The sequence below is a fragment of the Terrapene carolina genome, unplaced genomic scaffold (assembly GCF_002925995.2).
Source record: "Terrapene carolina triunguis isolate 2854851 unplaced genomic scaffold, T_m_triunguis-2.0 Scaffold84, whole genome shotgun sequence".
Lineage (NCBI taxonomy): Eukaryota > Metazoa > Chordata > Testudines > Emydidae > Terrapene > Terrapene triunguis.
Genome location: NW_020664435.1, coordinates 25,053,122 through 25,065,668, shown reverse-complemented (window position 1 = coordinate 25,065,668; position 12,547 = coordinate 25,053,122). Strand labels below are relative to the sequence as shown.

The 12,547-nt window shown below is 40.0% G+C and overlaps 1 protein-coding gene across 1 annotated transcript in view; it reads right to left on the bottom strand.

Annotated features, from left to right (window-relative positions):
- Positions 1-12,547, bottom strand: part of THSD7A (thrombospondin type 1 domain containing 7A) — a 352,561-nt gene that overhangs the window by 40,322 nt on the left and 299,692 nt on the right. The window contains exons 15-18 of the mRNA XM_026649434.1: positions 11,244-11,422; positions 7,428-7,433; positions 6,599-6,732; positions 92-245 (exon numbers count right to left, since the gene is read on the bottom strand). Of these exons, the coding sequence (XP_026505219.1) occupies positions 92-245; positions 6,599-6,732; positions 7,428-7,433; positions 11,244-11,422 (473 nt within the window). The remainder of the gene's footprint in view (positions 1-91; positions 246-6,598; positions 6,733-7,427; positions 7,434-11,243; positions 11,423-12,547) is intronic.

The following is a 12,547-nucleotide window of genomic DNA, read 5'->3' as shown; positions in this document are numbered from 1 at the left end:
GTAGCATCTCTGCATAGTAACTTGAGGCTTACTTTCTTTAAATAAAATAGTCTTGAAACCTTAAGTGTCAAGCTGTTAACATGTTTCTTACCAAGGAACATCTAGACCACTGGCCCCATTCAGACATAACACAGTCTTCAGGGCATGGCAACGTGCATCTTCTAGCACCAAGAGGCATCTCTTCAGGGTCACACAGGTAGTCCTCAACAGTGTCAGAAGGACCATCCACTGTGTTTTGCATGCATCTGGGAAAATATAAGGCTATACATAAAACATATTTGCTATGGATTTCCTACAATATCTGCATCCATTACACTAACATAGCATGGCATTTTAGCAGTTTGACCACAAGCAATATACAAATAGAAAAATCTAGAACATTTTTGATGCAACCCAAATAATGAACTATAAAATACCAATGAGAATTTGAAAAAGTCAAAATATCCCCAGGTTTTTTTCTGCTGCAGGCAGCAGTGCAGTATATCGGTTGAAGCTCAGGGCTAGGGGTGAGAAGCTCCTGAGTTCTAATCTTGCACAGCCACAGCCTTGCTGAGTGAATGTGCGCAGAGGAAGGAGGGCACAAGAGACATAACAGGCAGGCAGGAGAAAAGGTGAGAGGGAATAACAGAAAGCAGCAGGAGCTGCAGGGTGAGAGAGGAGGAGGAGCTTCTTATGTACCTCTCTAGCATCCCCAGGAGCCTGGACTGATTAACACCAGCTTCTCAGGGAGCTTCCTGTTTCCTGCTGCTTAGCTGAACCCACTTGAGGAGAACAGGCAGTCAACTGAAGTAGTAGAAGCCAGTTAGGCCCTTAAGACGCTGATATCTTCCCTCACTCAGGCCCTGCTACCAGCCTGCTTATTTGTCCCCTTCAATTGAGTGTTGAGAGCCACTATAGCTAGCACAGAACAGCAGTCATGAGTGAAAGAAGAAAACGCCCCTTTGGGGCAGCATTCAGAAAAAGAAAGCAAGCAAAGGAAGCTTTTCTATCTAAGCAGGAAGGAGCTCTCCTGAGATACATAGACACAAATATTCACAGTGAGCCTTCCAGCCCCAGTGAGGATGTGAGTGGTGAGGAGATGCCTGATCTTCCAGTTAGTCAGAGTGCAGGTGACCTGGCAGCTACTGCAGCAGCCATATCTCCATCTCAAATGGATGTAACCATGCACATTCCTGAAGAAAAGTGTAGATCAGAGAAGAGTATGTTGGAGGCACAAGAAACAGCTGCTGCTAAGTTTAGTTCCTTAAGTCTAGATGATCCAGGACTGTGGACCCACTTGAGCACTGAGGGACTTCCTTGTACTGCGTGGGCCACAGCAAGTGAAAAATGTCATGTTCCCCAAAGACAATGAAAATAGAAGTTTCCATCCAACACATTACTGGCATGAAATCCCCAATGGTGACAAAGTGGAGAGGCCATGGTTATGTACTCAAAAACCCAGAATGCTGCATACTGTTTTTGTTGCAAACTCTTCCAGTGTAATGTTCCAGCCACATTGGGTTCTACAGGAACAAAGGACTGGAAAAATCTGGCTAGAAATCTGGCATGCCATGAGAAGGCAGCAAATCACCAGATTCCACCATAGGTGGAAAGAGCTTGAGATGAGACTAAGGTTAAAGGCCACCATAGATGATCAGCATCAAGAGAAGATTGCATCAGTCTCTTTACTGGCAAAATGTTCTGAAAAGGCTCATTGCCATTGTGAGAATGCTTGCTACCCAAAACCTAGCACTGCGTGGCACTTCAGATCAGCTGTTTGTGCCAAACAATGGAAACTTCCTTAAAATTGTGGAGCTGATGGCTGAGTTTGATGCTGTACTCCAGGAGCATTTAAGAAGAGTCACCACCCAAGAAATGTACATGCACCACTACCTTGGAAAAACAATTCAAAATGAGATCATACAGTTAGTGTCAACAAAAGTCAAACAGAAGATTGTGGCAGATCTGAAGTCAGCAAGATATTACTCTGTTATTCTGGACTGCACACCTGACATCATCCATACGGAAAAAAATGACTTTAATGATGCATTTTGTAACAACAACAGAACCTAGTGAACATGTCTCTGCAATGGTGACTGTCAGAGAGCATTTTCTAGAATTTATTGACATTGATGATACTACAGGAGCTGGTATGACAAATGTGCTTCTTAAAAAGCTGGAAGATACGGGAATTGTGATAGCTGACATGAGAGGTCAGGGCTATGATAATGGGGCCAACATGAGAGGAAAGAACAGAGGAGTGCAGATGTGGATCCGAGAGTTAAACCCTCGAGCTTTTTTTGTCTCATGCAGTTCTCATTCATTGAACTTGGTGGTCAGTGATGCAGCATCAGCTTCAAGTGAGGCTGCTGAATTTTCTAATGTAATTCAAAGCATCTATGTATTTTTCTCTGCATCAACTCATTGATGGCAAATTTTGAAGCAACATCTGGGAACTTCCTCTCTGACACTGAAACCACTGAGTGCCACACGATGGGAAAGTCGAGTGGAGGCGATAAAGCCTATCAAACACGAAATTGGGAAGATAGATGATGCCATGGTTGCCATTATGGGGGATAATGCTATGACAGGAACTGTTCGTGGGAGAACAGTGGCAGAGGAAAATGGAATCACCAGAAACATACATAACTTAAAATTTCTGTGTGGCTTAGTGTTGTAGCATGACATACTGTTTGAAATAAATGTTGTAAACAAGAGACTCCAAGGTGTTGACCTTGATGTATCTGGAGCAATGGAACAACTGGATAAAGCAAAGTCATACCAACAGTCATACCGGTCAGATGAGGGATTTCAAAATGTTCTGAAGAGTGCACAGAAGTTGGCAGAGGAACTTCTCACTGAAGCTATTTTCCCACCCATTCAAGAATACAAGAGTCACCGAAGAAGACAACATTTTGATTATGAGGCACAGGATAATCCCATAAGAGACCCCAAATAACAATTCAAAGTTGAATTCTTTAACCAGGTGCTAGGTTGTGCAATACAGTCAGTTGAAGAATGTTTCATGCAGCTCAAAGAATACAGCAGTATATTTGGGATGTTGTATATTCCAAAACTCCTCACTGTAGCTGAAGACCTACACCACCAATGCAGGGCACTAGAGACAGTGTTGACACAGGATGACATGCACGATATTGATGCGAGTGATTTAGGTGATGAACTGAAAGTCCTTTCAAGATACATTTCAGCAGGCTGAACTCCAAAGGCTGTTCTGGAATATATGTGCACAAATAAGATGACCACCCTCTTTCCAAATGCTTTTGTTGCTCTGCGCATACTTCTAACACTTCCTGTAACAGTTGCCAGTGGAGAACGCAGCTTCTCCAAGCTGAAGTTAATAAAAACACATCTACGCTCCACAACCACACAGGAGAGGCTGGTTGGCCATGCAACCATCTCAATAGAGCATGAGCTGGCCCAGACTGTGGACCTTCAGGAAGCAGTTCAAATCTTTGCAACCAAGAAGGCACGGAAAGCACCACTTTGATTATTCAAACAGACAAAAATGCCAGTGTTTACTATGCAGACAAGAAAGGTTACATTTGCTGTTCAGGTGTTTGAAAGTTAAGTGCTATTTAAAATTTTTGAACAAGGCATTTTAAGTTGTTAGTTCTCCTTTATTGGGGTAGGTAGCAGAGCAGTACCATGAGAGGAGTAGAACAGGAAGAAGGCAGAATTGAGACCTTTGAAAATTTTGGCCCAAGCGAGAGGGGATGGGGTCGTCATTTGAGCTCCCCGTCTCAGGTGCCAAAATGTTGTGGGCTAGCCCTGTGTTAAACCTTCACTTTCATTGCAATATTTTAAAACTATACCATTTTATTACATTACCAATTCCTGTGTACCTGAAGATCTCATGCTGTCAGTCTGAAAACATTTTTAAAATGAGATTATTTTAAATGAACACAACCAACAGAGATACTGTATCTGCAAAAATCTGTTTGGTGGAATTAGTTATCCAATGAGAGTTAGTATATGGATGGCAAAAGGGAAGGTAGTTTTTTTTGTGTGTGTTCATCCCAAAGGGCTGAAATTCCTTTCTTTGGCATAAATAATGTATTTTCTTCTTTAACTTTGATGGTAGTTTCAAAAGCTGTGTACCTCTGGAGAGAGCCTAAAGCATCACCACCACCATCACCAGTACTTATTGCTTTTTTAAAAAAAGAATAAACTCTTGGTGGGACTTCCAATATCTATTTTGGTTGCTGTTATATTAGAGTAAATTATGCACACTTTAGTATTTGTGACAAGCGAAAACTAAAAATCTGACCTTCAAATAAATTGTTAAATTCAAGGAGCGCTTCTGTTTTAAATCTTGTCAAATCTAGCAATTGCTACAGTACTTGTGGTACATTAAAGAGAATCTTTGGAAATTAATCTATCTGGTCTTCAAATGGGTCCTGTAGACTGAATTCATTTTATGGCTTGTCATTCTAACATGCAGACAGAGATGACTTCTTAAATTGTGTGTTGCTCTATAGGTAGCCTTAGAGAATAATATATAATCAACACTGAACTTCTTGCTATGTACATTACCATGCAAGACTTCTCTTAAGCAAGTCTTTGAGTAGAGGTGTAAGTTGATCAGTAGACAGGATGCTTGGATCAGATTCAGTAAATATTGGAACAAGATTTTTGGACTTGTTTCACTAAATTCACTAAATTCACAGTTTTACAGAGTTCGGGGGGGGGGAGAGAATGTACCTTTTTTTTTTTAATTAACTAAAGGGGGGAAAAAACAGCATTCTGAACCAGGCTGAGTTTAACACAGCATTGCAATGCACTACTTGGCCTTCAGATTAACTATTCCAGGAAGCCCAGTTTTTCAACGTCATTGTACTACAAGCGTTCAACAATTGTAAGAAGGTTTTGGTATTAACAAATATGCATGCTTTTTAAAAATGCCTTTTCTTTCCTTTTCAGAAGTGGGACTGATTAACTCAAAATATTTGATCAGAAAAGAACTGCCCGGAGTAGCCCTGTGAATTATTTTTCAGGGGGAAAATGTGTTAAAGTCATAATTGGGATTTAAAGTTCAACCATCTGACACTCATAGAAGCAGTATAATCATAAAATATGGTCAAGGTGAATAGTCTCAGTCCATTTCCCAGTAAACAAGCATCCACCACCACAACTGGAATCAATTGACAACCTTGTTAGTAATCTTCATGAAGAGGTCAGGGATTGAATGATCATGGACACTGAACTACCCTTTTATCCTCAGAGATCGTCGCTCTGGATCAGTGTTCTAGTAAATTAAAGGGATAATCCAGAGACTCTTGCACAACATCATCCTGTGCTGAATGTGCTCTCTGGGCACAGGATTTCAATCTCTGCACTGTAAATCTGGCACCTTTCACTAGAACTAAATTCAACTAAACAATTAAAACTATATCCTACTCCGTGTGAATTTATACTCAAACTATCAAACTATTTAACTCCATAAGAATCATGCTGTAATCATGATACAGTCAGCTTCTGAGCAGAATTGTTCTCCCTCTGGAGGTGATTACTTTCCAGACTCAGCCAGTGTCTGTGAATTTGTTGTCAGGAGTTTGTTCCACTGTAGTGTGTCAGAAATATTACAACCATGTTGGAACACTGGCACTTCAAATCCAGTGTTCACACTGGCTGATTTAGCAGACCTAGAGGACCACTAGGGTAACAAAAAGGTGTTGAAAACCAGCACCAGATATAGGGCCAAATTCTCTGCTCTGATGCTGTGCCAATTTAATATGGAGCAGAGATTTTCACCCATTACTTTTATGTTTAGCACTTTCTAGGCCAAAATACGTTCCAAATTTAAAATATGGTTAAGGACTTCCATAGCTTTTCTTTATCATTCCAAGAACAACTGTGGACACATAGCTATTCCTACTGATCTTTGTCACACTGCTATAGAGTTCTTTATTCCTTACGTATAAAACTCAGAAATAGAAGGAGCACCGCTAATGATAACATAAGACTCCCCACAATTCATTAATCTGTCTTTGGGCTGAGAAGCAAGTCTGAGGCACTGACCACCTGTTGTAAAGTTCTCTCAGCATTTTTAATTAACAGGGCTATTAACTACAAGCCCTGGCCAAATTCAAACTGGGGTGATTACATTCTGAATACCTTAATACACTGTGTTTTCAGTTGGATATGGCATCCTTCACCTTTTGCACTAAATTGTTGTACAGTATTGCTGTGCACTGTAAAATAGGTTGCCATGTTTCACCCCAGAGGTGATTGCATTTTACTGATAAATGAGAATTGATCTCTATGTTAAATTTATAAAGAACTTGGGGGTTATCTTGAAAGGCACTATATAAATGTAAGTTACAGTTTTATTTTTATAAAGTATAATTTATGTTTAAAAAAAAAAACAGAAACAAAGGGCTAGTTCTTGGACTATGTAAACTGGTTTAGCTCCACTGAGTTCAATCTACACAGATTTACACCAGCTGAGGTTCTGGTCTAACATTCCGTAGACAAACTTTTGTGAAAATGCCTTTGTCAAAATACTCTTCTATAGAATTTTGCTTCTTTAATCCCATCATAATTTAAAGGTGAGGGTTTCTGTTTTTGTTTTTTAAGAGAAGGATTACATTCTGTTTACCTCACTTTCCTGGTTTGTACACCTTCTCCACAGTTCTCCTTTAAGTCAACATTGGTCACTTTGCAGACGCTCCAGGGTTCTGTAACCCATATGTACTGGCTGCAGTCGCTGTGGCATGGGACCACCTCATATACCTGGAATCCACACAGAGTGTAAGTTTGCTGCACACAGTATGCAAATATGATAAGTATACAGGAGCTGTCATTCTGACATAGCAGCAACACAAACATTATTGCTACTTTGTAAAGATAACAAATATATTTAATCTTAATCCATGTACAAGTAAATTGTGAGACAGTTGCTGTTACAACAGACATAAAACACCTGACACCAAAGCAAGGAAATGAAAAGTTAAATCCCTAACAGTATAAACTCTCTTCTGCACCAGTATGCATGCACTTTACCATTACTACTAACATACACCAGAGAACACACACACAACAGCCTTAACTTTGCTCTAATAGGGAAGCCAGCCTTCTACTTCTCCATTTGCCAACCTGCACCTAATATTATTAGTTGTGGATGTTTGGTTTGTTTGGGGAGAGTGGATTCTAATGGTATCACTCCCTAAATTACATCAATGTAAATCAGAGCATAATCTGGCCCCTTAACTTAAACTATTTTTAACTGTGAAGCCTTAAAGTTATTATATCATGCTAAGATTGGAATGTTCTATATAGACGGTCTGAGGTACATTAAAAATGGCATCCTATGTACTATCACATATATCTTTTTAAAGAACAATTACAGAAAAGGCCAAACAGTGCATACATTATAGAACTTGGTCAGGAAGCACATTATAAGGTTAGTCTATTTTAGAGACTCTTACCTGAGCCTGGAGCAGGTATTTGCCATGAACCCAAGGGAACAACCAAAGATAAATAGAAACACTAGTTAGTGAGCGAAACACAGATATTTGAATGGTGTACATTTAGTGCTTCATTGGTTAAAAACAATCTTCTATGCTCTCTACCAAGCAGAAAGCCTCACCACTTAGGCCAGATAAGACATAGCTTTCCCTCTTGTATCTCTACTGACACATTCTGCAAGAAGTCAGCATTTAAGAGAAAAAAATTCTTTTGCACATCACCTTGATGGAGAACTAGTGCAAATATGCTCACCTCTTCTTCACACTGTTTAGAACACATGGCTAAACTATTTTATTCTCTGCCTACCATGGGTATCAATTCTTTACAGGCTGCGGAGTTCAATTTCTCCAAGACTGAAGAAATTCCTGAGCGGTTTTGGATGGAAGACTGTGTTTTATATATTATCAATATTGTACTGACAGATAGCGTGGGATGGGTATAAAGGTGGAGAAAGTGTCAAAGTTCTCATCCTTCACACGTTTTTAAAATCTTTGTAGCCTGTCCTAAGTTTGTGTCCAGTATTTGAAACCAGTTGCCACTAAAAGCTCTTCTCTAGTTGTCTGATATATCTGCTATCAGCAAGCTAGAGCCAACATTACTAGACAATCTAAAGGAGAATCTCAATATGGCACTCTCTAGCTGTTGTCAGCAATGCACCTGTCAGCCAAGACAGAGCCCATGCCTGTGTCCCAGGTGTTAGTGGAGGTCTCTCGACATTATTGGCATTTATGTGACTGTCACTGATAGCAAGCACTTAGAGCTCAACATAGTCATGGACTCCATGCCTGCCTAGGTAGGTGGGGACGCAGAGAATCACTGAAGCCAAAGAAAAGGTAGATGTTATTTTCCCCAGGAAACTGGGATCTGCCTCTAGCAGAAACTCTTTGAAAGCCAGAGAGAGAATTTTTCAGTGAATTGGACCCAGTATCATCTGCAAACCTTCACTATAGCAGTGCAGATTATTTTATTTTTTTAACTATAGATGCTTAGGGAAAAGAGAATAAATCTTCAAAAGCTAGTTTCAACAATTTCCTGCTCCACAGGTAATTTAAGATATTTGCTTATCCATATATCACACTTTTCTCCATGAGAGAATTTGCTGTGCATACACCTCTGCCAATAAGAGAAAATCATAAATAAGGATATTCAAGGAAAAAGAAATAGAGACACACCTTTTAGCCCCAAATGAGATACTTTAAGATGGAGAGAGCAGAAAAACAATTAATGGTTTTATTACATTCGCCCTTTAAATGGGACAGTTGGCATGTATGGATATATTTGCAAATAATTTAAATTAGAAAATAACATCATTTATTAATGAAAATAGGTTTAGATTAAGGGCCAGATTGTGATCAGTTCCTGCTTGGATGTGCCTAAGGGAAGAGGGCAAGGTTCCCTTCCCCCATCTTGCAACATGGGTGTGGAGTCCAGGCCCTGCCTTTCTAGTCACAACCCTGTGTGTGCCAGCTACTTGAAAGAGTGGGTGTTGAGGGTTGGAATCTGGCATGGAGAACTGAGCATGTCACATTCTCCCCAAGGATGGTGTAGCTATGGGTATGTTTTCTGGGAGACCACAGTGGAAATTCTTGCTGAATCATCTCCAACTGTAGCATGGTCCTCTGAGCCCTCTCCCAAGCACACTGGTACTACAATGGCAAAATCTAACCCTTACATTTTATATTACAAACTATTGTTTACAAGTGGCTATGCCTTTCGTCCTGAAGTGGTGATATGACAATGTGCTAGTTTGCTCTGTTGATTTTCTTTGAGCTGTGGAGCAGGTGTGGATTAATTAAACAGCCCTGGGCAGCTGTTTGGTCATTGGCACAGACTGGGTTTGTGGGATTTCCACACTTAAGGATTTACAGTGAAGTGTATTTAATATTAAGGGATACAAACTCTTAGCTTTATGGATGGCACAGCCTCTTCCCCATGCAATCTCAGACTGCAATTTTATCTTTGTTATAGTAATTTAATATTTGAATTTTTAGCAGCTATAAAGCTGCAGCAAATAAGATCCTAGGTTATATACCAGTAGAGGGCAGCAGTGCTATATACAAAAAATGAGTTCTCTAATACAAATATAGCAACTTCTCCTCTGACATCCTGAAGATCTTATTATGAAATATTGTGCCACATGAATATTACAAGCAGGAAGAGATTTTTTTCATAAACTATAATTTGTTCCTATTATAATGTATTTTCTGTAATTTCAAACAGTTTTAATATGCTCCTCCAAACCAACACAGCATTCAATGAAACTTGCATTTTGTGTTCAAGTGAACTATAAACATAGTTTATTAGCTATAGTTTAAGCACTTTCAAAACTAATTATATACCCTTAAGTAGAAACATTAAATCAACACACCATTTCATTCTGTGTCGACAAAATGTCAATAAAATGGTATTAATAACGTGCACCTTATTCGAATATGAATGGCCAGATTTTTTTTCCCCCTCTGAATATTTATGGAGATGAATATGGGGCCATTTAACATGCTATCCACAAATGAAAATTAAATCCAAATGCGAGATGAATATAAATCAAATTTGAAGAGAGACAAGGAACCTGAAAAGGCTAAAAACTGCCCAACCAAACAACTTTACATGCAGCAGGTCTTACATGCCTGGCAAGGCCAGAACTTATTTTTTTTTTTAAAAACTTCCTGCTTTGTGTCAGTGTTTTGTATCGACCTACAGTTCCATGAGACCCTAGTGCGGCACCCCCAAGATCAGTTTGGCTGACTGCTGCCCTGGGAAGGATTCTAACACCCAGGTAGTTAGACGTTCAAGTTTTAGTCTCAATCAGTTTTTTTTAAAACAAGTGCACCTGGAAGGCCAAAAACCATGTGGATGCCAATTTTGGCTATAGGATGCTAAGGAGGACACAAGGATCACACTGTGGATACGTTGAATGTTTCTGGGGTTTTGTTTTGTTTGTTTTTTGTGGTGGTGATGGGGGGAGGCGGTGGAAAGGAGGATGGGCTAACACAATGATTTCACTGATTGCATGGAGTATCTACAAGAAAGAAAGGCAGGACCGGAGGAGTGCCACCAGGCCCTTTAAAGGGGCTTTGGGGGGATTATTTTATTTTTCAGGACCAGAATAACAACATTTATCAGTCTGACAAGGAGTTTGGATCCCATGATATTTTTACAATGGAGAGCAATTTCCTCCTTAGTGAAGAAGTGGCAGTATTTTTTTAATATTTAGCACCAGGTATTAATACTATACCAAAGTATCTGCCTCAATGCACAGCTCTCATGATGATATTCAAATGGAGGAGGAGGAGACTGAACAGAATGAATTGGTGTTCTTCATGGGCTGCTTACTTTGCATGTACTTTATCTATAATGTATGGCAGTGTTTGAATTAAGGAGGGGAATTTCCTGTACTGTGTAGTTCAACCTCCCTCTCTGAATAATGAGAGCTTTATCTCTTTTTCTTAAACATACTGCTGAAGAGCTGATCTTGCAAGGTGATGAGTGTCTGAAGTTGATGGTAATCAAGGCAGAATTGGGCCTTGTAAGTTTTGGCTTTGTAATACAGCATATTGCATGGACTTTAAAAAAAAAATCCACAGAGAAACACCCTAACACTAATTTTGCATATAAGGACTTTTTGTCTTCCACCAGTGCCGGTCCATATTATTCAATTCAAACAGCATGTGAAGTACATAGAAGGGAAGGATTCTTCACTGACTTTATATATGTAATACAATTTGTCAACACAGAAATAAAGGAATATATCGGCAAAGAAAAGTAACTGGATTTACCTGATTGACATGATCCAGCTTGGGGCAGGGTCTTCCACCATTGTAAGGTTTTTCACGGAGCCATTTAGACCTAACCTTTACCCCACTCCCACAGGATTTACTACAGCGAGACCAATTGGACCATTCACTGAGCTTGCAGTCTGAGGGGCATGGAATAATGCAGGCTTCCTCAATGTAACCTGAGAGAATGGAAATGAAAGCAAAATCTCTTCAGCATGTTGCTCTGCCACTTCTCTCTGACACCTCAGTCTAGTTTGTTGCAAGTGTCCAAAGTTTGACTTGACAGAAGTGGGTGAATGCAGAGATTTCTTTATCATTTGGGCTAAATTAAATTCTGCAGGAAATTGACACACACCCCCATTGATTGTGTTGAAATAACAGCTGAGCAGCCTCAATATTATCTGATTAGAATTTGTTCTCACCAGATTTCCACAGTCTGACTTTCTAACAGCTGCTAGAGTGTAATTGATGCTGCGTTAGTCTCATGCTGCAGAAATGATAGATAGACAGATAGATGTGTTAAAAAATCCTGCCACACAGATGAGTTACAAACCTTTACATAGTTGCATCAAGCAAATCTGCTGTGGTTATATGTATGTTAACAGTCTAACAAACTGGACCACAAGACTTGTGTTTTATCAGCTTGGAACTAGTAAACTTAATATCTTGTGACCTATTCAAGGCTAGAAAGAGAGAGTGGTCAGCCACATTACTGATTTGCAGATTAACATCCATCTGCCCTCACTAGTACACAAAGGGCTGGTCTACACTGTGGGGGGGGATCGATCCAAGATACACAACTTCAGCTACGCAAATAGCATAGCTGAAGTCGAAGTATCTTGGATCGAATTACCTGGGGTCCAGACGGCGCGGGATCAATGGCCGTGGCTCCCCCGTCAACTGCACTACCGCGGCTCGCTCTGGTGGAGTTCCGGAGTCGACGGTGAGCGCGTTCGGGGATCGATATATTGCGTCTTAACGAGACGCGATATATCGATCCCGGATAAATCGATTGCTACCCGCTGATATGGTGGGTAGTGAAGACGTACCCAAAGTAATCACTCTGAAGGGGAATGCAAATGCTTAGTTTTGGTAACTCATGGATCCTGAGAAACTGGAAGGAGGGCGTGTATAGAGGTATGTAACTAGGATACCATTCCTAAATCAATGTAACAACTGACAATGCATTTCTTCTAAAGCAGAATATGTTACAACTATACTATGTGTGAGGTTTATATTAACATTTACAGCAAGAGCCATCAAAAGTTAGTATTCATCAGCCATAACCGTGCCGCTACTGTAGA